Below are 20,835 nucleotides of genomic sequence, written 5' to 3'. Positions count from 1 at the left end.
CAGTTACTATAACCCAATATGGTTTACCCTAGTTTGGAAAGCCACACAAGGTTAACCCTTGCTGCCAGGAAAAACAGAATAAATTGAAGAGAGCAGAGAACAGGAAAGATTGAAAGTGAGCGGGAAAGACGAAGATGAAGAGAGGGAGAGACAAGAAAAGACGACTGCCAGATTCCGCGGGGTGGGTCAGCCCAGGGGTGCCGTCCACGTGAAGCCGGGGCCAAAGGGATGTGTTGCCGCCGCTGGGGGGCCTTAAAGGTCCAATCACCCAGCATTGGCTCAGGATCCCTTTTTCCCCGGACACGGCTCAGCCACGCACGGCTAAGCGTGGGAGGGAGTCGAAACTCCCCCGTTAGCTCGGCTCCGTAGTGTCGCTACACACCAAACGCCTGCTTACGCAGACGCCCCTGCGGGGACCGCGAAACACGAGGTCGCAGGTTATACGCCTTTTTTTCTCTTCTATACTCGTCATCCTCAAAGTTTACTAGACATCATACTTTCTTTTTTGATGAACAAGAACGCCAGTGTTGCGCAGACTTTGTGTCATGCCACAGAAGCTCGTCGACTTGCTCGGCTCCGAACTTTTTCTGCCCACGCCCGTGCGAAAGACCGTTACGACGCAAAACACCCACATGTGACTTTCGCTAAGGGTGATCTCGCCTGGCTGTGGACGCCCGTTCGAAAGAAGGGACTTTGCCAGAAGCTTCTTTCCAAATACTCAGGACCACTCGTCTTTATTCAGTGCTTGAGTGTCGTCCCCTAAGTTGTTGCGAAAGTGACAGCTCAGGACCGGCGTTCACGTTAGCCACAAATTTTGCACTTAGTCCGATTAAAGCCCTACAACAAACGATCGCTTCTACTGGCTCGGTGAGTTTCGTCTTGCCCGGAGGAAAATGTAACGCGCACTGAAAGAGCGAGAAAGAAGAGGAGGCAGGACGCTCTCGAGCGATGGTCATTTGGCAGTGACGGTTGAGCGCTGGCATTTTCAGTGTAAATAAACCCATCACATCCGTAACAGTACTTTCAATTTATTTTTATGCACTAGAAGTTTATTCGAAACATATGCTCCAGCGATACAAGGATCCGAGCAATTGTTCATGAAGCAATTGGGCTGTTTCGGATTGTTGAGCATAGGGAAGGGAGAAGGTGAAATATCCTTTTACATGAGAGCTGTACTAGCGAACTGCGCGTAGGTTACTGCAGAAACGAGTGTTCTTTGAATGCGCGAAATCTTTGCGACGAGTTCTGTGCGTTCACGTGAAACGTCGTCCTTCGATGTTTTTGCAGCACGGAATGCAAAAATAAATCACATTCACAGACAACGTTCGGTTGCTTGCTGTTAAGGTGCGCTTCCTCGCTTCAGCATGGCGCGTTAGAAAAGGGACCAAATACTGCTATTGCGTAAGTGGTACTGCTACAGTGTACTACACTGTTAGAAAAAAAGGTTGGTATACTCACTAAGTACTAGCCTGTTACTTGCCACAGAATCCACTAACCAGCTAGTAAATGCAGCTGGTATATATAAGTAACCTTAGTGAAAGGCACCACCTCATTGGGCTCGTAACAAACACCAGCCCAAATACTGACAGGCTGGTAAAACCACTACGTCGTTGGGTAGTTGAAGTTGCTGCCTAGTTAGCAAGTGGATAGTGTGGACTCGAGTGGTTAGTTCATTACTAAATTGTTAGTAACCCCCGCAAGTTGACGTTTACGCCTATTTTGTTAAATGTCCGTGTGCGTGGCAACATCAATATAATTCCATTACAAAGGTATAGGATAAAAACGAATTGACATGGCCCTCAAAAATTAAATATTGCTTTTAATTACGTTATGTGACTATACTGGGGTAAGTGCGCATCTCAGCAACATACTTTTAGATAATTGAAGACATGATCATAAGATCAAATCAGATTCACATGTCTATGATCATTTGAATCTCATATGCTCCTATGGACTCATATAACGTATGAGTTCATATGAGCATATTATTTTTCTATTCACATGATTATATGAACTCATATGAGTGGATCACGAGAACATATGCACAAGTAAATCTTCAAGACTTCGGCATAGCAGAACAATACTGTAGCAGCAGCTTGATGACCATATATACCCCTGCTGTGGAACCACACACCGCGTACTGGTTAGCAATCACAAAATTTATGAGGTATATTGTTGTTTTCTATGCATCATCATGTCACCTTCTATTTACTTACGTGTGGGTCATTACGTAGCACGAAACTTTTATTCCAAGGTAGTCAATAAAATTAAAGCTTGCCTAAATATTGCTTAGGATGTCACCATTACGTCGAAATATACTGCGTAATCTTTGAAAGATCTCGCAACGTAGATGGCTTAGTAGTTGCTTAGTTAAGAACTCTAAGAAAGGTTCCCTGGTTAGTAATGAATAAAGTTACGAGCTGTACTAACTGGTGGCTGGTAAAAGTGTGCCGCGCAGGTAATAAAAAACTTCAGAAACTAGTAAACACACGCGTTCGCTAACTAATCACTAGCTTTTTTCTAAGATTCTAACAGCGCAGCGTACTATAAACCTTCCAGTTCACGGTAGCACTGCTTCACGCACACGCACCCAAAGCGCTTGGAAAGAATAGGGCGGTACGAGCTCACGTGACACACTACATGACCTCGCACCGCCAATAGCATCGCAGCGATTGCCAATCGCATCGGCAGCGGCGTTCACAAACATGTGATATTCTATACATTATCCAGTGCCTGTACGAAACTATTCGTACAATTAGGGTGTCTCAATGCACGCGCTGCCGCTTAGAGGGCGGTAATGGTTTGAAATGGTCTGCGTTGCCTCACCACGCGTGTCCACCATGTGTTTGCCCACACCACGCTTCATTTCCCCGTGCACGCGGTGCCTGCCACCTTGCCGCCATTCTGATTCGTAGCGAGTCCCACAACACGTTACTGCATCTGCAGGGCACATGCTGCGCGCCACAGCCACAGGGCACGGACCATTCTGGGAATGGATCTGCAAGGTGTTCTTTTTCCCGAATGATCCTAAAAGAGGGCTTTTATTGACAGTGCGAATAAAGAGTGACAACTTGGAGCCGACGAATGCTTCTCGTGTATGCAGCGGGAGTATTGCAAGCTTTGTTGCTGTTTCCTACAACTTTCCTTTGCTACGTGGGGTACCTTGGGGACAATTTCTGAAACGACGTGTATATTGCTAGTAACACTGCCACAGATTAGAATATTATCATTTATGACTTCGTGTTGGTGCGCGAGCTTCTTGCACCTTAACACGACCAAACATTCAGTGAGCTGGTAACCGCAAATGGTTTCATGGGATATGCACCATTATTGTTTTTTGCGTGCGCTTGGAAACCGTACTCTTGCTGTCACCGGCATCTTTGGTTTTTTTTTATGCATGAAGGTATGATTCTGAAATTGTCTCGTCTGTTGTGAACTGGAACAATTTACTTCGAAAAGTGTCTTGTGGAGCAAGAACCAGAAATAAAAAGTTTGGTGTTCCAGCTCGCATTGCTCACGTTAGCACGGTTTGATTACACATTTTTATACTGTTAGCACGATTAGCTCACGTTAGTATGTTTTGTTAGCATGCTCCGTGGGCGCCACTTGCCGCTCATTGCACTTCCCCACCAGCGGCAAGTTATCTAAATTTGGTCCACCTTTTTTGGTACTGGTAAACGCGCGTTTACACAAGAGAGACACGACACTGAAATGACCCCGCCGAAAACATGAGGCAGACGCAAACCATCGGCTGACGAGTCGTCCGCCGACAAAGTCGCCAGGCCTTATGATCACACTAGACCGATGGCAGCGACGACACCTGAAAAGACTGCATTTCATCGTAGTGTAACATGATGAGAGACTAAAAGACCAGAAAAAGACATCGGCAGACCTATCATCGGCGTGCAATGCCCTCTCAGAGGCTTCCGTGGCTTCTGAATAGGCAGCTCAAGCGCTCAACGGAAGCCTTTTCTTCGCTTCCCTATTGAGTCCAGCACCCCCGTCCCTCTTTATCACGGATTATGGCTTCACTTTGATGCCATTAGGGTCATTTGATACCGTCAGTTCATCCCTCCACCGCCACGGTTCCCCACGTAGTGGGTTGAACCACAAATACCAGCTGGAATGAATCGACCAGACATCATCAGTGCACAGAGCGCGCGAAGAAGACGAGGCCCTGTTCTGGTGGTGGCCATGACGAGCAGCTCGACCGAAATATCCAAGGACCACCCGTCCACTGGGCGACCCGGCCTGAGGAAGTCCGACTCGTCCACCAATGCAAGGAGCATCCTCCGATCCCCGAAGGGCGGCAGCAAGCAGTGAGTCGGTGCTACACCCGATGGGGGCATTGGGTTCGCACTAAATGGAATCTACTGGCGCAGACGACGGAGGGGGGGAAAAGGGAGTCTTCGAGCTTCTCAGAAGCTTTTCCTTCGACCGGGTGGCCGCTTAGTCACGCACGAACACACACGCACGCACGCATCCACACGAAAAGTATAGTTGTACCCGCCCACCCATTCTGAAAAAGTTTCTGGCTATGCTACTTCTGAATATCTATCTATCTATCTATCTATCTATCTATCTATCTATCTATCTATCTATCTATCTATCTATCTATCTATCTATCTATCTATCTATCTATCTATCTATCTATCTATCTATCTATCTATCTATCTATCTATCTGTAGGCACCTACGCCTGGATGCTCTCATAATCATCCCTTTACCTTGGGGTGAACCAAAATTATTATTTAATAACTCTTTGCAGACAAAACAAACAGTGTTCTACACTCGCCGTATTGGTAACAACTGGCGTTCACGGCCGATCTCGCGTTTAAATGTACAAATATACTACATTGTATCCTATAAAGTGACGGAGGATAGATAGATAGGTATATAGATCGATCGATCGATCGATAGATAGATAGATAGATAGATAGATAGATAGATAGATAGATAGATAGATAGATAGATAGATAGATAGATAGATAGATAGAAATCCTGTGAATGCCTACCATCCGCCAAGAAATGCTTCTAATTTAATAGGAAACATTGATCGCCTACACGCTGGTTGTCTTTGTCGCGATTGTTCACGCAGTGCTTGACTAATAGATATAGCTGTGTTTAATGTTAACAGATGCAAGGTCTAGCTGATTTCATACCCGAAACTGTAGGTTTGATTTACGATAAGGGATTCCCCCATTTGGATGAGAATTGTTTCGAAAGTGAAGGATACTTGCACTCCAGCCCTGACTACAGTGACGGGTGTCGTGACCACAGTACAATCGTTAAAGTGAGCAGCCCGTCATCGTAGCGTGATCGCAATGTGCGATTCCAACTAAGCCGTCGCAACCTAGCAGTCGTGCCTCCAAACGGCGCTAAATAGGGTCAAAAACCTTGAAAGGAGGTTTTTCAACACGTTGTGCGCATTGAGAAATGGCCGCATAGTTCCCTCTTCATTTTACCCAAGCTGCATGCGCGGGCCCAAAAAAGAAGAAAGCGACACCTAAAAACCATTGCTGTGTGGCGCTACGTTGGCGTCGGTGTGGAAAGATGGCGACGTATGGTTCTATCACTCCCCTTGCGCTTTTTGAAAGATGCCGAGTACGCACGACAAAAGAAAAAAAATCACAGCATATCCATGGAGTGAAGGTGACTGGTAGGGCGAAGCATTGGTTAGTCCGTCCGTCCTTTCGTGCGTCCTTTCGTCCACCCATTCGTTCTTACTTCCATCCGTCCACGCGTCCGTCCGTGTGTCCGTCTATCCATGTGACCGTCGGTGCATACGTCCGTACATGCGTCATTTCATGCGTCCATCCGTACGTCCGTTCTTCCGTCTGTCCATGCGTCCGCCCCTCTGTCTGTGCGTCCGTCAGTCCTTTCGTCTATCTAGTGAACACAGCCGTCTCACATATTTTCATCATGTATTCATCATATGCAATTGCCACCAACCAGCGGACATTCTAAGGACCGCTCTTTTGGGTATGTGTCACCGGTGGCTACATACACCATCGGAGGATGAACAGACCCACACCCTAAGGAGCTTTTCACCTTAAAAGGTGAAGATAAGAAGCTTACTCATAGAGAGGGGGTGATGTCCACTATAGTGGTTTGTTCTAATCAATTACTTTATTGTTCCCCGTGAGTACAACATTATTATGCATGTGTTTATTCTTGTCAATTTTCGGGCATCTCTAAGCGCGTCCTATAGTTTCGTTTCAGAATTCGAAATTTGTTGCGTTATGTTGGTGTGTATTTTTTGCATATGCTTCGCTTTTACTCAAGTCTTAGTGATACCCATTCTAAATTTAGCTGCTCTAGTCCTTCGCTCAGAAAATTTATTTCACATGTGCACATATACAAGGGCTCATACGCACGGGCGAATATACACAAGGCATGGCGTACCTCAACGAAAAAAAGTTTCTCGCTACGTCCCCGTCACTGACGTACGCTTTTGCGAGAACTGTAGTCGTGAAACATGAGATACATTTATTATGGGCAAGCGCGCAGTGTTAATGTCTGCGTTTGCTTTGTGGTGTTTACAGATGGTGCGGCGTCCTCACCGAATTAGGTGCACTGACAAGTTAGGTTCGTCAGCTCGCAAGAAATTTGTGAGGAACTGCAAAAGGCGATTGTTCCAGCTTTCGGAGCATTCGACTCATGAGCGCATTCCTTGGTTCCTTTCCGACACGTTGCAGCAGAAGTTATGCTGGAACAGGCTTATTTCCGAGTCATGAATTTATCATCATTGCACTGAATAAGTGTTTGCTGATTTGCAGAAACCATATGTGGTTAGTTAAAATTAGTCTACTTTGATTACTTATGAGTTTCTTATATTTATAAACAGGCGATACAGCTGACATTTTTTGTGGAAAGCGGGGTGGGGTTCAACGACCTCCTACGCGCGTGCGTAGCGTGTGTAGTATAGGCGCATTTGTCTGCTTTGAGCATAAAGTAGTGCCCTCTCGAACAAGCGAGTGTTCTCAAGCGCACGACCTCATTTATTAAAAACCCAACTAAATGAATCGGCGAACGGAAATAAAGAGGCACTCCCAGTACTGCAATCAAAACTACGATTTGCCTTATCTCAAGATACAATGACCCCTACATAGCTTCGTTCTGTAGTCAAGTGAGCATGTGTATTGACCTCTTGAAGGGACAACGGAACTCAATGAGGCACGTGCCATCAGCAACACGAGTCACACTGCAGAGTTATCTCAAAAACTGTTAAGGCCGTAATTGCCTGCAGAAATGCAGCAACTAACGTAGCGCACAGATGCTTGCACCTCTCGAATAGGGCTGCTACAGCAACAGCCATTGCCTTCTTCAACCGCGGGCTCGCTGGACAGGCTGTTCAACTTGAAGTAAATCTGATGTGGTTCGTCGAAGAGAATCACTGCTTGTATGGACAGCACAACTATTTCCGCTGTTTTACCAGTGAAATCATTTATGTTGATGAGAATGAAGCGGTCCACGGCCAGCGCCCTTTCACCTTCGACGAAGCAACGCGATCCCACACGGGAGTGCTGTAGCGAAAGTACCACGTTGACCCTGTTAAGTGTAGCCATCTTTGTTTTTAGACCTGTTTCCAGCAAACGGAGCATTTTTTTGTCATTGAGATTAGTAAGAAAGCCCATCATAATAATGCTACTATACTTACGGGCCCCATTATCACGAAGCAGCAACTGCGGTCAAGGGCGCTCGCTAGCCCAGAAATACCGTAAAAGTGAAAGGCCCGTCTCTGCAGTGTAATCATAAATGTGAGGGAGCCGGCTACCGTGAAACTTGTGGTGGTTGGCGGCTAAGGCGGTGTAGTGGTTTTGCGCGGTGTTTAATACGTGGTGGTGCTGAAGGTCCTTCGATGATATCCTGCTCGGTCCACGGTTCATTGTATTTTCTTGCGTCAGCATATATATGGACACTCCCGGCTGGATTTCGCCGCCGGTGTCGGTGTCGATGTCATGCCCTGTATATGTATACGTATCTATTTATATGAAAACGCAAGAGCGAAAAAAAGAATCCAGAAATAAGACCACTGTGCGCAGAATCAAACGTCGGGCCTCCGCGCCGTAAATGCGAGGCGTTAACCTCAAAGCTACCAAGGAGTACCTGCTTCACTGTTTAAACTGCAAGCTATTTATATCTACCACTAACCACTGTTGGCGGGCATCTCATGGGAGGGTGTGTGGGGTGGGGGGGCGGACTAACCTATTTTTAGCATTATCCGCAAGATCGCGCCATGAGTGCGCGGTGGCTCTCACCTCTCACGCGTACTTTGACCCACGGAGAGGAGGGGAGTCGACAATTTCTCGCGCGCCCTTATCTCCCGGTGGGGAGGGTCATACGTCTCAGCTGGCGTTGGGCTTGCACTGGAACGATTCTGTCGTAGTTGTGGGGCGCACAAATGTCACTGTGATTGTTGCACAGCCTCCGTTTACAAAAAGGGTGCGCTTTTCAGACACAGCAAGTAACAGCTGAGACGCTTCTTCGTGTTCATCTGTACCTGTGAGTACCTTTCGTGCGTGGTTTGTGCGTGAGAAACGCGGGACACGTTTCGACCTGTTTGCCATCTGCGCATGACATTCCAATTTGTTGCTGTCGCGTTCATTGCTTCACCTTTATGGCAAAGCTGAGACTTTTTTAAAAAATATTAATGCATCTACTAGGACATTACTTCACCAAAGGAGTTGTAATTTATGTCATTAAAAGAAAATATGTTGGTTTCTGCGGTGTTTGTTATACGGCCTCACAGTTGTGATCTCGTAGCGCCCACAGCGCTACGAGATCTCGTTGCGCTATTTATGACGCGTTGTTGCTGTCCGACCTCAGTTCGAATCACGCTGACCAAGCAAATATTTCTTTATCTCTTTTCGATGTTGCTTCAAGTAACGTCCCATTCTTTGAAATGCAATTGCTTTGGAGAACGTTCTACTATGGGGCGATAGCACGAGCGGTTGATTATAGCGAGAGTCTCGGTGATCAGCTGAGTCCAGCTGAGTGACCGGGCTCGCAAAGCGGCAGCTGCAGGGGAGCCCTGGTCTGAGCTTCCCTCATGTCAAGCTGTGCAGCTATATATGAAACTGCAAATGAATAGGTCCTCCCCTTCTTCCCGCTGCAACTCAAAGCGTGCAGTGACTGCCCCATCAAGGCAATGCAGCCGTAGCTTTCTTTTTACGTTCTCGCCAGCGGGCGCGCTAGCGTCCATTGCCGCTGAGGCCGCAGACGCGCAGCCAAGCGGCTACGATTACCCCATGATTGACCCTCAATGTTGGGGACAGTACTATCCACACAGCCGCACCGCACGTGGCGGGACACCTACCGCACGCAAGTGGAGACGAAAGGGCATCGCCGATACGCTCTTCCGCACTCCCTTTGCGTAGACACTGCGCTGTGATCCCTACTGGGCCGCACAAATCAGGCGCCTTCTAACCACTGCCACCCATTGGCCGGTGCAGGCGCTTCCCGCGCAGCCGCAACACACTTGCCAGGACCCCTGCCGCACGCAAGCGGGGGAGAAATAATCCAATTGGCGAGGCTCTTTCACCCTCCACAGCGTCGCCAATCGGCTTATTTGTCCCCACTTGCGTGCGGTAGGGGTCCCGGAACGTGCGTTGCGGCTGTGCGGAAAGTGCGTGTAACTGCCCTAAAACCCCAGTATACTGCCACCACCTTGCGTGCGGCAAGAGTCCAGGCACGTGCTGTGCGGCTGTGCAGATAACGCGTAAATAGGCACTTATACTGACCGCATGAGCACCGCCTGCAACGTACATGCTAAGTTGCACTTCGAATGACTGAAATTCGAGCTAGTTGATAGGGATATAAACGAAGATGGATGCACGTGGAAACATGCATACAAGGAACAAAACTGGACTGGACAAGGCTTCACACAGCTGTTCCCCCGTTATTAATAATTCATAACTTTGGACTGGCGACACTCGTTATCTAGGAGAATCGTACTGTGGGTGGTGGGGAGTGGACGTGGCAAAATGGAAAACTGGCCTGCATTTTTATTGTTTGTTCAGGCTGCAACAACGTCCACAGCTCTTAATGACTGTCATTAATCTTTAGACATCAGCGACCACACTGGGTCTCGTTATTTTCGTACCGTGCACGCGTGGCAGCTGAAGAGTCAAAAACCGCTGTAGAAGTCCCCTAACTTGTTGGACAAAACTGCGTAGACAGGCCCCGTAACCGAAGTCAGTGCCTAGCAATCACGTAAATTTTAGCCCAGTTTCGGTTCCTGGATGTGCCTTTCTTTGAAGACGGAACGCCACATGTGGTCCCTCACGAACTTGACTATAAAAATGTTGTTCCGAGTGCTCAAATTTGGGTGCAAACCCCAGGTGGTCGAAATTTCAGGAGTCCTTCACTACGGCGTCTCTCATAATGATATGGCCGTTTCGGCACGTGAAATCCCACATATCAGTAAATTAACTTGTCTAGGGTCACCTGAAACCCATAAGAAACAACTTTGAAGCACCAATAACGAGCTTACAAACCAAAGATTTTTTTGGGGGGGGAGGGGTGAAATGTTCTGACACCCCCTCACGGAAATCTCTGCATCCGATGTGTTTTCGCAGTGCCTCTGTAGTCAGTCCACCTTTAACCAAGTAACCATGTCACATTTTGACGTCATAATGACGCCATAATGACGCACATAGCGCCTTGATTAGGCGAAGGAGACTTTTCGCATGACTTCACTTCGCGTCGACTGTCAGTGTGCCAATTGGATGAGACATCTAAGCTTTTCACCTTACAATTTTTCAGGACTTCTCCGGTGTCGTCAAACGTGTCCGTCAAGTGGAACGAGGAAAGCGTCAAGCGCACTTTACACCCGCGAGACAAGGACTACGGCCTGATGAAGGTGTCCGAGCCCAAGACGCCCTTCATTTACGACGAAGCCAAGAAAAAGAGCCCCGTCAGCGCCGAGGTTTTGGCGCAAAGGTATGCATGCGTCACGAAAAAGATAATTGTAGGGTGGCCACCCGTCCCCAGTGGTGTAGCCAGAGGGTTGTACAACGGGCCCGTGCCTCCCCCTTTTCTCCCGTTTTTTCTTTAGTGATGTAACACAGAGCCTAAAATGACATTCGACCCCATCTGCCTGCCCTGCCCCTACATCAGAACAGGATGGTGCCCCCTCCCCCTATCATAAGAGAGTCCCGGCACTTTGGTAGCAGAAACGTCGTCACCTGAAAGGTAGCGCGTGCGTATGGAACCAAGAATTGCGCGTTTGACTGGTTACTTTGTTGAATGATTCGTTGTTAATAGGCCCATTAACTTTCGGTGTATTATGCAGCTACGTAGGCATCAACAATAAGCAGCAGTCAATACACGCATGCGGTATTCATGTAGCAATAAACTAAACGCAGATTAATTGATCGGACAATCAATTGATCGATCAATTGATTGAAGAATCTATCTATTTATCGATTGATTGATTGATTGATTGATTGGTTGATTTACTTGGTCACTCAATCATTCGCTGGTAGCCTTGAACTATAGCGATCGCACAGAGCAAGAAAGTCAATAAAAATTGAGTTCATGAAGATTACATGACAACGCACCATGCACCTAAGTAATGATACAACTACAAATGCATATTCTACTTCTACGCGTGCTAAGCTACGTGGCCGTATTGTGTTTAGTAGGCCCGACATGTGACGTGTGGCACAGAAAAAAAATTGTGCCATTGTAAGCCACGGGTATTTTCTAATAATCTTCATCATAGTGAAATACTTATCCAACTTATTTGCAATAATAACTCCCGCGTGTTCCCCTAGGTAGCATAACTGCATATAAATCTGTATCAGTGGTTTCACGTACCAAAACCGGGAGATGAATAAAGGCAGAGAGTAATGGAGAAGTTCAAAATCTTAGCGTCCACCAGCAATTTGAGATGCACGGGTATTATTGCACTTCGCATCCTTCAAAATGTGGTGGTCTTGCTGGGGAATCAAACCAGCATCCTCCATCTTAGCATTGCAACAGCTTACCTGCTCAACAGCTAGTATCGTAATAAGCTGTCAGGCTACTGTTTTTATACGCATCCACTTGAGCACTCACACATGGTTTTGCATGACGACTGTATGTCATTGCAATTACAGCCGACTCTCTCTGTGTGTGATGCAGAATAGAAGCCTTGCACTCCCAGACGCTGAATGCTGCCCGGGCCCAGCGTGAGAATGATGCAAACATGTCAGAAGCTGGGAGAGGTATGCCTTCCGCTCTTTAAACGTACAACACATATTCCAATCAGATACGCCAATGTTTTGTTTGTTTGTTTTTGCTTATGCCAGTTAGTCGAGGCTTCTCTTTTCGGAGGCCACGTACAGACCTACTTCGAAACGGTCCCTGCTGCTTACAAGAAAAGCGTGTGCTACCTCAGTTAACTCCTTCAGCTGTCATTCTCCATTCTAGCAGTTATTTGGTCCTTAAGTTAATTTATGCACCCATTTCATACGTATCCCATGTAAATGTTATATAAACCTAAAACTGCCCATTTCGCGCCACTTTCATGAGCATTAAGGAAGCCAGAAGTTAGTGTTCCATCTGAAGAGTAACAAAGAAGTGTCACTCGTGGCTCGAAAAAATTCGCAGGACTCTTGTACAGGGTCGTCCACAGCTAAGTTCCACACATCATTAGTATTGAAGACCTCGTAGAGGCTTGTGCTCGAAAGAACGCCAAAACAGCAAAATGATATTGCTCGTAATAGTAAACTACTCTTTCACGATGCCCAACAAAAAAAATGCCCGCAGCTTCCCTCGGGGGAACACTGAGGAGGATGCGGACCATATAATTGGTTAACGGGGTGTTAAAGTGCGACTTACTTGGGTCGATGGCTAAATTGGTTAACGTGGTTGTGAAATGGGGTGTTAAATTGCGACTTACTTGGGTCGATGGCTAAATTGGTTAACGTGGTCGTAGGAGAGGGTGTTAAATGAGTGAACACGTACACACGTATGCGAAAGGGCGGCGCTGGTCGAAGGGACGTCGATCATTGTGTTTGTGGATTCGTTGGAATTCATTTCACCATGACCTTGGACGTCGACGCGCCGTACAAACCAACCGACGAGCGGCAACTGAGCGAGCGAGCGCCGACCTTGAGTATATATACAGCACGACGGCGCATGCACTGTCAGCTGTTGAATGTTCTCGAAGCGCGACGCCACATGCGCGTCCACTGGAGAATCAGGAGAATTGTAGATGTCGAACGCGGTGTGTAGAGGAGGAAGGGTGCACAGATCGTGGAGGAGTGAAGCGCGCGCGGTGTGTAGAGGAGGAAGGGATGCACAGATGGTGGAAGAGTGGGCGACGGCGCGACGGCGCATGCGCGCGCGTCAGCTGTCGAATGTTCGAGAAGCGGTGCGGACGGCGCGGACGGCGCGGACGGCGCACTACAAGGCGCGAGTATAAGATGCTTCCGCATCTAAAAGCACTTGCCGAGACAAGACAATAGCAGTGAGCGAGAGTACGTGCAAACAGACAACGTGGCTGGTGACGCCATTGCCAAGTTCCGCGTGAAGCGCCGTTACGTCGCGGGCTTTAACAACTTCTGCTACGGCCTACGTAGTTCTTGATAGCTGAAAATGAAGTAAACTACCATCTGCATGGAAAATAAATAAGCAAACTAGGTTTCAGAAAATTTTCTACACGTTAGGCGAACAAAGATTTTGCAGTGGTCTGGAGCAGGATAAACTACACCAACTGAGAAGGAAAAAAAAAAGATTGCTTTGGCCTTCGAGTCGTTTTAAGGTAATTCACAAGAGACCCTATCAGTTTTTCGTGTACATCTGCCAATTAACGTCCAGGCGACGTCGCTATTGCACGAAAACAGGTTACTCGCCACGTGATTATGTTGCCTTGACGTCATTTAAATCATCGTATATAGAGTGTGTGTCCATAACGTCCACGAACGAGCTACGAAGACTTGCGTTTTGTCTCTGTTGTTTTTGTGCCCAAAGAGGCGCACATGCACATATGTCGATTTCATGTCAATGTGCCAGCGGGTGTTTGAAATTTCATGCTGCGCACGAAATGGCTGCACAGAACGCCAACTGGAGTTCGAGAAGAAGAGAAAGGTGCACTACGACGAATTCTTCGCCATCAAGGAAGCACGAGAGAAGGTGAAGAAGGGCGAGTGTGAGGAACAGGCCGAGGACGAGGTGGCCCAGGAGGAAGCCGAGAAGCTGGCCAAGGCCCAGGAAGAAGAGGCCAAGCAGAAGACAGCTGAGGCCAGGGCCAAGGCCGGGGCAGCGGCCATGGCAAGGGCGGTGGCGGCAGCGGCCGCAAAGGCGGCGTCAACAGTGGCTGAGAGCGACAAAAAGAAGTGACGAGCCCCAACCATCGAGCCGGCTTTTAATACTCGGATACTTAAACGCGTGAGTTGAACGTAGTGACAACAATGGTACATGAGTCTTTTAGTGAGTAACGGAAATACGGTGTATAAATACTGCATGTTGCACATTTCACAGTCTAGAAAACAAGAGAAGAGTGTGCGGAGCCCTTTCGGTGAATGCTGATTTGCCGCGTATGCTACTATGTTAAGGAAGACGCATTAAATTTGTTGTGAGTCACAAGATACTCTGAAAAGAATGTAGGGAATTCCAAAAGGTAGTTCACGTAGAATATCGTATACGTGTCAAACCGGAACTTTCGAAGACGAGTAAAATGACTCTTACTTTTTTTTCTTAAAGTGTACAATGCCACTCTTCCTTTTTCGTTCGTCGTACTTTAGCCACTTCTCATTCCATCGAATGCACTCCAACGTCCCAATGGTTTTTTTTATTATTCATAGCCATGAGAATAAACAGAGGCGCCAATCGGCGAACGAAGTCCCACATTGCGGATGCCTGTGACCCGTCACTGCTTCAGCAGCAGCAGAGTGTGTTGCGTTTGTTGCTCAGCAATTCATGATGGAAGTTGACGAGGACGATTCGGTCGACATGCAGAGAACTCCTTCGGCCCTTTTTTCGTAATGATAGTTCGTATAGTTTGACGCCCTTCCCGAGAAACAACCACAACAAATACGTTTGGCTTTTCAAACTGTTGTTAAAAGTATTTGCAATTCCACCCCCCGTATCTTTGCCTCTGAGCGCAATACTAACTCATGTTTCGTACTGTGTCATGTTTATCTCCGATGGCAACAACGTCGTTACGGTGGACCTCGTTGCTTATTTCAGTGTCATATCTTAATCTACGTGCTGCTCTGACGTTGCCGTGCACGTTATCGCATTCATGCTCCAGTCTTGCTGGCTAAGCGAAGACCTTAAAATAGCCCATGTCAAGGTGACTGAAACTAAAGAGAAAAAATTCGCGAAGCAATTGTTGAGGGTTAACCTCTCAAAACCGGGATACTATTATATGAGAGGCACCGTAGGGGAGGGTAGCGGAAATTGGGACCACCTGGCGTTTTTTGACGTTTACTTCAATCAGAGCACGCGCGCCCTTAGTATATGCACCTCCATTGAAAATGCGGCCACCGTGGCTGGGATTCGATCCCGCAACTTGCGGGCAAGCATTGGAGCGCCTAGAAGTCCAGAAGATCGTGGAGAGAAAATAGGTAAATTGAACTATTCATACTGCGCAGGACGTTCATAAAACACCAAGTTCAATTGCGCCAAATTGCACCGCGTACCGCACTTTGTTGAGTAGCGCTTTGCGACGCAGATTTCGATATTAGAATCGACGCGGTAACTTCTAGGGGAATCACTTGAAAGATTTTTAGAGGAAACACCGCAGCATGAGCAGCCACCATAAACTCAACCGCGAATTTTCGCTCATCACATATACGGTCCGTCTGTTGCCTGCTCGAGAAACGACATTCTCTACTCTGTGCAAGGTCATGAACAAGATGAGCAAGTTTTGGCGCTGTTGTGTGTACTTCACTGCACCAATAAAGCATCGCGCATCTCGCTGTGGAAAAGGCGAAAGTTACAGTAAGGCTCAGTCACGCTCGCCTAGAAGGACTGGCAGCTAGTGCAAGTGAGCTCTGGGAAGGTGGCACACTCAGGATACAGAACGAATTGAATATTCAGAGGTTCAATTAATTTCCGTGTGGAAGCTCACAGAAGTGTAATGGAATCATTATGATCAGCGCTAGCCAAATCGTCATGATCATTCACAAACTTCTACGGTGTTCATGGAAGTAACGTGCACAAACCGCGAATGTAACAAGCTTGTATGTACAAATAACAAAGTGTAAATGAGAAATGAGCTCTAATATTCGACTGAGCATCGCCACTTTTTTCCGACGTACCTGTAAACTTTTTTTCCTCGGATAATTCTGGAACACCGTGTTATTAAATGGAGGTCGAGGAAATTTATGAGTCTACAGGGCAAGCGTTGCACTCGCAAAATGAGTTACTCCAAAGAGTGCGTAAACGGGACACACAGGAGCCCCACACAACTCAGGTGCCGAATTCCGACAGGGTTAGATTGCGCGAACGCGACATATACAGGCAAACACAAAAATTGCAGATCCCACGTACAGTGGGAATCGATGATATGCGAAGCACGAATGAGAAATGTTCATATGTCACTTCAAAATTAGCACAACGTTACGAGGTGAAGGTAAAGCATTCCGTGCACGACTTCTGTGTCATGATTATCATGTTTGGATGTGTCGTTTAGCTTCGTCATCTATTCACGTCGTGTGATACCAAATTTAGTATATGTGGAGCTAGCGAAACGGCCGCGAGCACGCTATGAGCGTAGTATGTTGTCGTGTTCTTACATGACACAAATGTCAGGATTATCATATTTGCACCAGTCATATATTTCGTCGTCCATCGACGTCACGTACCACTAAATTTGTTATATGTGGAGCTAGAAAAATGGCCGCGATCGCATCATGAAGAGCCCAATATTTCTCAATGTAGCGTTGACGCGCGCGCACGTTGGGCACAGCAACGCTACGTTAGCAAAACGCTAGCACTCTATAGCCGGACGCCACGCGCGCCCGACAACAAGCGGCGCGAAATGCGACGTGCTGCATTTCGCGCCGATGCGTTACCCTGGCAACACTGCGTCTCCTTTTTTTCGTAACGGAGGGACGCTGGATGCGCTGAAACGCGCATGCGTCAAAGCAATGCAGCGCGGCGCGCGCCTGTGAGTATGTGGTAGGACCAGCGCCTGGCGTGGCAACGCTGACTTGACGCGACGAAATGAACACCGGGGAGCACGCGCAACGCGTCACGTTGAGATATATTGGCGCCTTGACCGTGGCATGTAGTCATGGTCTCGCATCTCATGATTATCATGTTCGCACCAGTCACATACCTTCTTCATCCATTCACGTACTGTAATGCCAAATTTGGTATATGTGACGCTAGAGAAACCGCCGCGAGCGCATCAAGAACGTAGCATGTAGTCATGTTACATGACACGCATCTCATGTTTACTACGTTTGCACCAGTATCATATCTTCATCGATTCACGTCCCGTAATACAAAATTTGGTATAAAGGAAGCTAGCCAAACGTCCGCCAGCGCATCATGAGCGTGGTATGTAGTCATGTTGTTACATGACACGCATCTCATGACTATCATATTGCACCAGTCCCATACCTTCGTAATTCATTCACGTACTGTAATACCAAATGTTATATATGTACACTAGCGAAACGGCCACGAGCGCATCATGAGCGTGGCATGTTGTCATTTTGTTACATGACACGCATGTCATGATTTTTATGTTAAGGTCTGTCGCTTGTGTTCGCCATTCAATCAAGCCATACCATACCAGTTTCGCAACATGCCATGTGAACAAAACCACCGCAAGAGCTGAAGGACCATGAAATGTAAAACATGACATTCATGACATACGTGTCATGATTTTCGTGTTATGACTAGTCAGTTATGTGCTTCATGCAGTCATGTTATGCCATACCTAGTTTGGTACCGATACCATTATCGAAACGGTGAGGAGAGCTAAATGTCAATTGTAGGCGGCTAGATAGATAGATAGATTGATTGGTTGATTGATTGATTGATTGATAGATAGATAGATAGATAGATAGATAGATAGATAGATAGATAGATAGATAGATAAATAGATAGATAGATAGATAGATAGATAGATAGATAGATAGATAGATAGATAGATAGATAGATAGATAGATACTCTCAAATTCGCTGAAGTTCGCTAAGAAATGCTTCGCATTAAAAAAAAGATTGGAGGGAAGACGTGATTAACGCGATAAAACATTGAGTAGCGTTTATAGACTTTTGAAGCAGTTATTGTTGCAGATATGTGATTTTCTCATCAAGTAACTGGATGGACGTTAAACTGACTTAAGAGACCCCGCTTGATAATCGTGAATGATTCAATGATCTCACGCGCGCGCTGGTTCGAATGTCTTCTGATGACGGTGACTTGATTGAAATCCGGCGTGCAATTACATGACCTACAATGTAGTGTCAAATTGCTTCCTTGCCTGTTCCGCTTCTGCGCTGTTAGGAATAACTGTGTGTGCGAACCAGCAAGTCCCCCTAACCATTATTTCGAAATTCGAAAACGAAGCTCATTGTCAAAGAAGCACTTATAGTGATCTTCCGCATCTATGCATGATGATAGAACGTTGTAGGTGATGTAGAGTGAAAAAGAAGAATGGATGTTGAACCGTTTAAATAAAATGGCGATCTCGTCGTCATTGTGCTCAAATGCTCGCTGGTAGGTCACAGGATTGAATCCCATCCACAGCGGCCGCATTTGACGATGCAGGCGAAAAGGTTGACAGCTTTGTGCCTCAATTTAGGTACACAATAGGGAACTTCGCATGGTCAAAATTCGTAAAGCCTTCCACTATGGCTTTTTTGATAATCATATCTTAATTTTGGGACGTTTAATTCGAGGAATTATGGTTTCTAGCCATCAAAATGAACTTGAATCAAGTCGCGCAACCTAGAATCTTCCTTCAATGTATATGTATATATAGGCAAATGTCTCTCTTTGCAGGTCGAAATCTCTCCGCGACGGAACAAAAATTTGCCTTCGACTAGCTAGTCGTCGCCCTGCCCACCAGACAGAAGTCGGAACATCCACTTCACACCTCTTTCACAAGATTCCCTCTGGCTGTGCGAAGAGAAAAATGTAATGATAATGTAATCGCACGATTAAATCAAATGCTTCAGAACTCGCTGCTGTGTAGTTGAATGTAGCAATATTTCGCACAAATACGCAAAAGCACTCAGACGCTTGAACTTAGCTCTCGAGTGCAGATCACGATAGTGTAATCTGGCCTGGTGCACATCTCCTCATGAACTGGTGGCGTTCTTCGGTTCTTGCTGTGTCCTTCACCATGTTGTAAGGCAAAGAATGACTGTGCGTGTGACATGCGTCATTTAGAAGTATCATTCAGTGCCTACCATAAGCACAGTTATGTGGCCAATGAGCCATAACTAATCGTTTTGCGAATGAACGAATGGCCTATTACGCATCCTGTAGGGCAACCCGCAAACTTACTAAGCTTTTCACTTTGTTGATGCTGCTGTGTTTGATTAAACATGCCGTAGCACTTTGCAATGAGTGGGCCTTTAGAAATCCCACTTGTTGCTCAATTCACATGTTTTGTCACCTGTAGCAATTTTGTGCTTCTGCCTCGCAATATTCGATGCAAGGAGGCGATTCCTTGTACTACATGTCATTCGCATAGCGTTCTTTCTTAAAACATTTGCAACAGATAATATAGCTCATTCTCTTTCCGGACGCGCAAGCAAACGCCCGCAATTCATTCGTCGCTCGAAAAAGAAAATTGCGTGCTGGCAGGCTATCGAGCGAACGGCACGTTTTCTGCTCGAAATTTTAAGTCGCCGTTCTTTTGAAAACGGCCTAATTTTTTTCTATTGATGTAAAAACTCAACACCAGTAGGTGGTAATGCTAACAACTTTATTATGAACTCAGAAAAATTCGTGGCCCGGGCCTAGGCAGCCCCCGAGGAGGACCGGAGACCCTGTCTCCTCACCGCCTCGCGGGCTTGCTGGATGGCCCACAGTTGATCCTGGAGGTCGGAGCTGCGCAGCGCAGCCGTCCACCACGCCGCAGCCTTTTCTGGCGAGACTGCATTTCCTTCTGCTAAAACTGCACATTCCCTGAATTGTTTTCAAATTTATGCGTGAGCCCAGCCGCACAATTTGCAAGTATCATCTATATAGACATCTGGGTATATCCTCTTGAAATGAATGGGGTCGGGGAAGGTCTGGATTGTGATTCCCTCCAATCTACCGCTTCCTATCTGTTTACCTTGGGGCTTTGTGTTGAATAATTACACCTAGAGTTTTTATAAAGGTTTGTAATTTCGCAGTATCGGGTCATACTATCCCTCTCTCACCGCTGTCTGCGAATGACTTGAGATATATCGGCTATTGGGGCAAACTATGGCTAGGGCTATCCCCGCTTCTTTTGCTACCTCAGGGTGTCGGCTGCGTACGCTACATGATCTGACCGATTGTTTGTCAGTATTGAGGACTGTCGCTGCGAAGGCACCTAGATTTGCGTATTCTGCCACGTCTACGAACAGCGCTTCCTTTTCCCTACCAAATGCTTATAGTAGAGACCGCTCTCTGCTCTCTCTTCGACCCTGATTTAGTTTGGGGTGCATGTTCTTGGGCATGTTCACCACACGGCGCTTTTCTCTGACCGGGCCGGGGAGGGATTTCTTATCGCCGTGCTGCTTGTGATAGGCTATCCCGAGTTTTTACTAGGCTCTCCTGCCCGTTCGTGTTTTGATTAGTCTGTCTAGTTGCGAACTTTGGTGTGCCTCTATTAGCTCATAAAGCATATCGTGCATGCTCAACTGTAGTAAGTTTGGTGCTTGTGCTGTCTGGAAGTCCCAGCGC

At 46.8% G+C, this 20,835-nt stretch overlaps 1 protein-coding gene across 1 annotated transcript; it reads left to right on the top strand.

Moving 5' to 3' along the window:
• The first annotated feature begins 4,158 nt into the window (after positions 1–4,158).
• Positions 4,159–19,117, top strand: LOC119168672 (protein phosphatase inhibitor 2). Its single transcript, XM_037420068.2, has 5 exons — positions 4,159–4,319; positions 10,767–10,943; positions 12,129–12,211; positions 14,047–14,378; positions 18,955–19,117. Exons 1-4 carry the CDS (start codon positions 4,195–4,197, stop codon positions 14,328–14,330), a joined length of 669 nt encoding a protein of 222 aa, XP_037275965.2. The 5' UTR covers positions 4,159–4,194; the 3' UTR covers positions 14,331–14,378; positions 18,955–19,117.
• The last annotated feature ends 1,718 nt before the right edge of the window (positions 19,118–20,835 follow it).

Source organism: Rhipicephalus microplus, chromosome 6, assembly GCF_043290135.1.
Source record: "Rhipicephalus microplus isolate Deutch F79 chromosome 6, USDA_Rmic, whole genome shotgun sequence".
NCBI classification, from domain to species: domain Eukaryota; kingdom Metazoa; phylum Arthropoda; class Arachnida; order Ixodida; family Ixodidae; genus Rhipicephalus; species Rhipicephalus microplus.
This window is presented reverse-complemented; position numbering and strand designations above follow the sequence as displayed.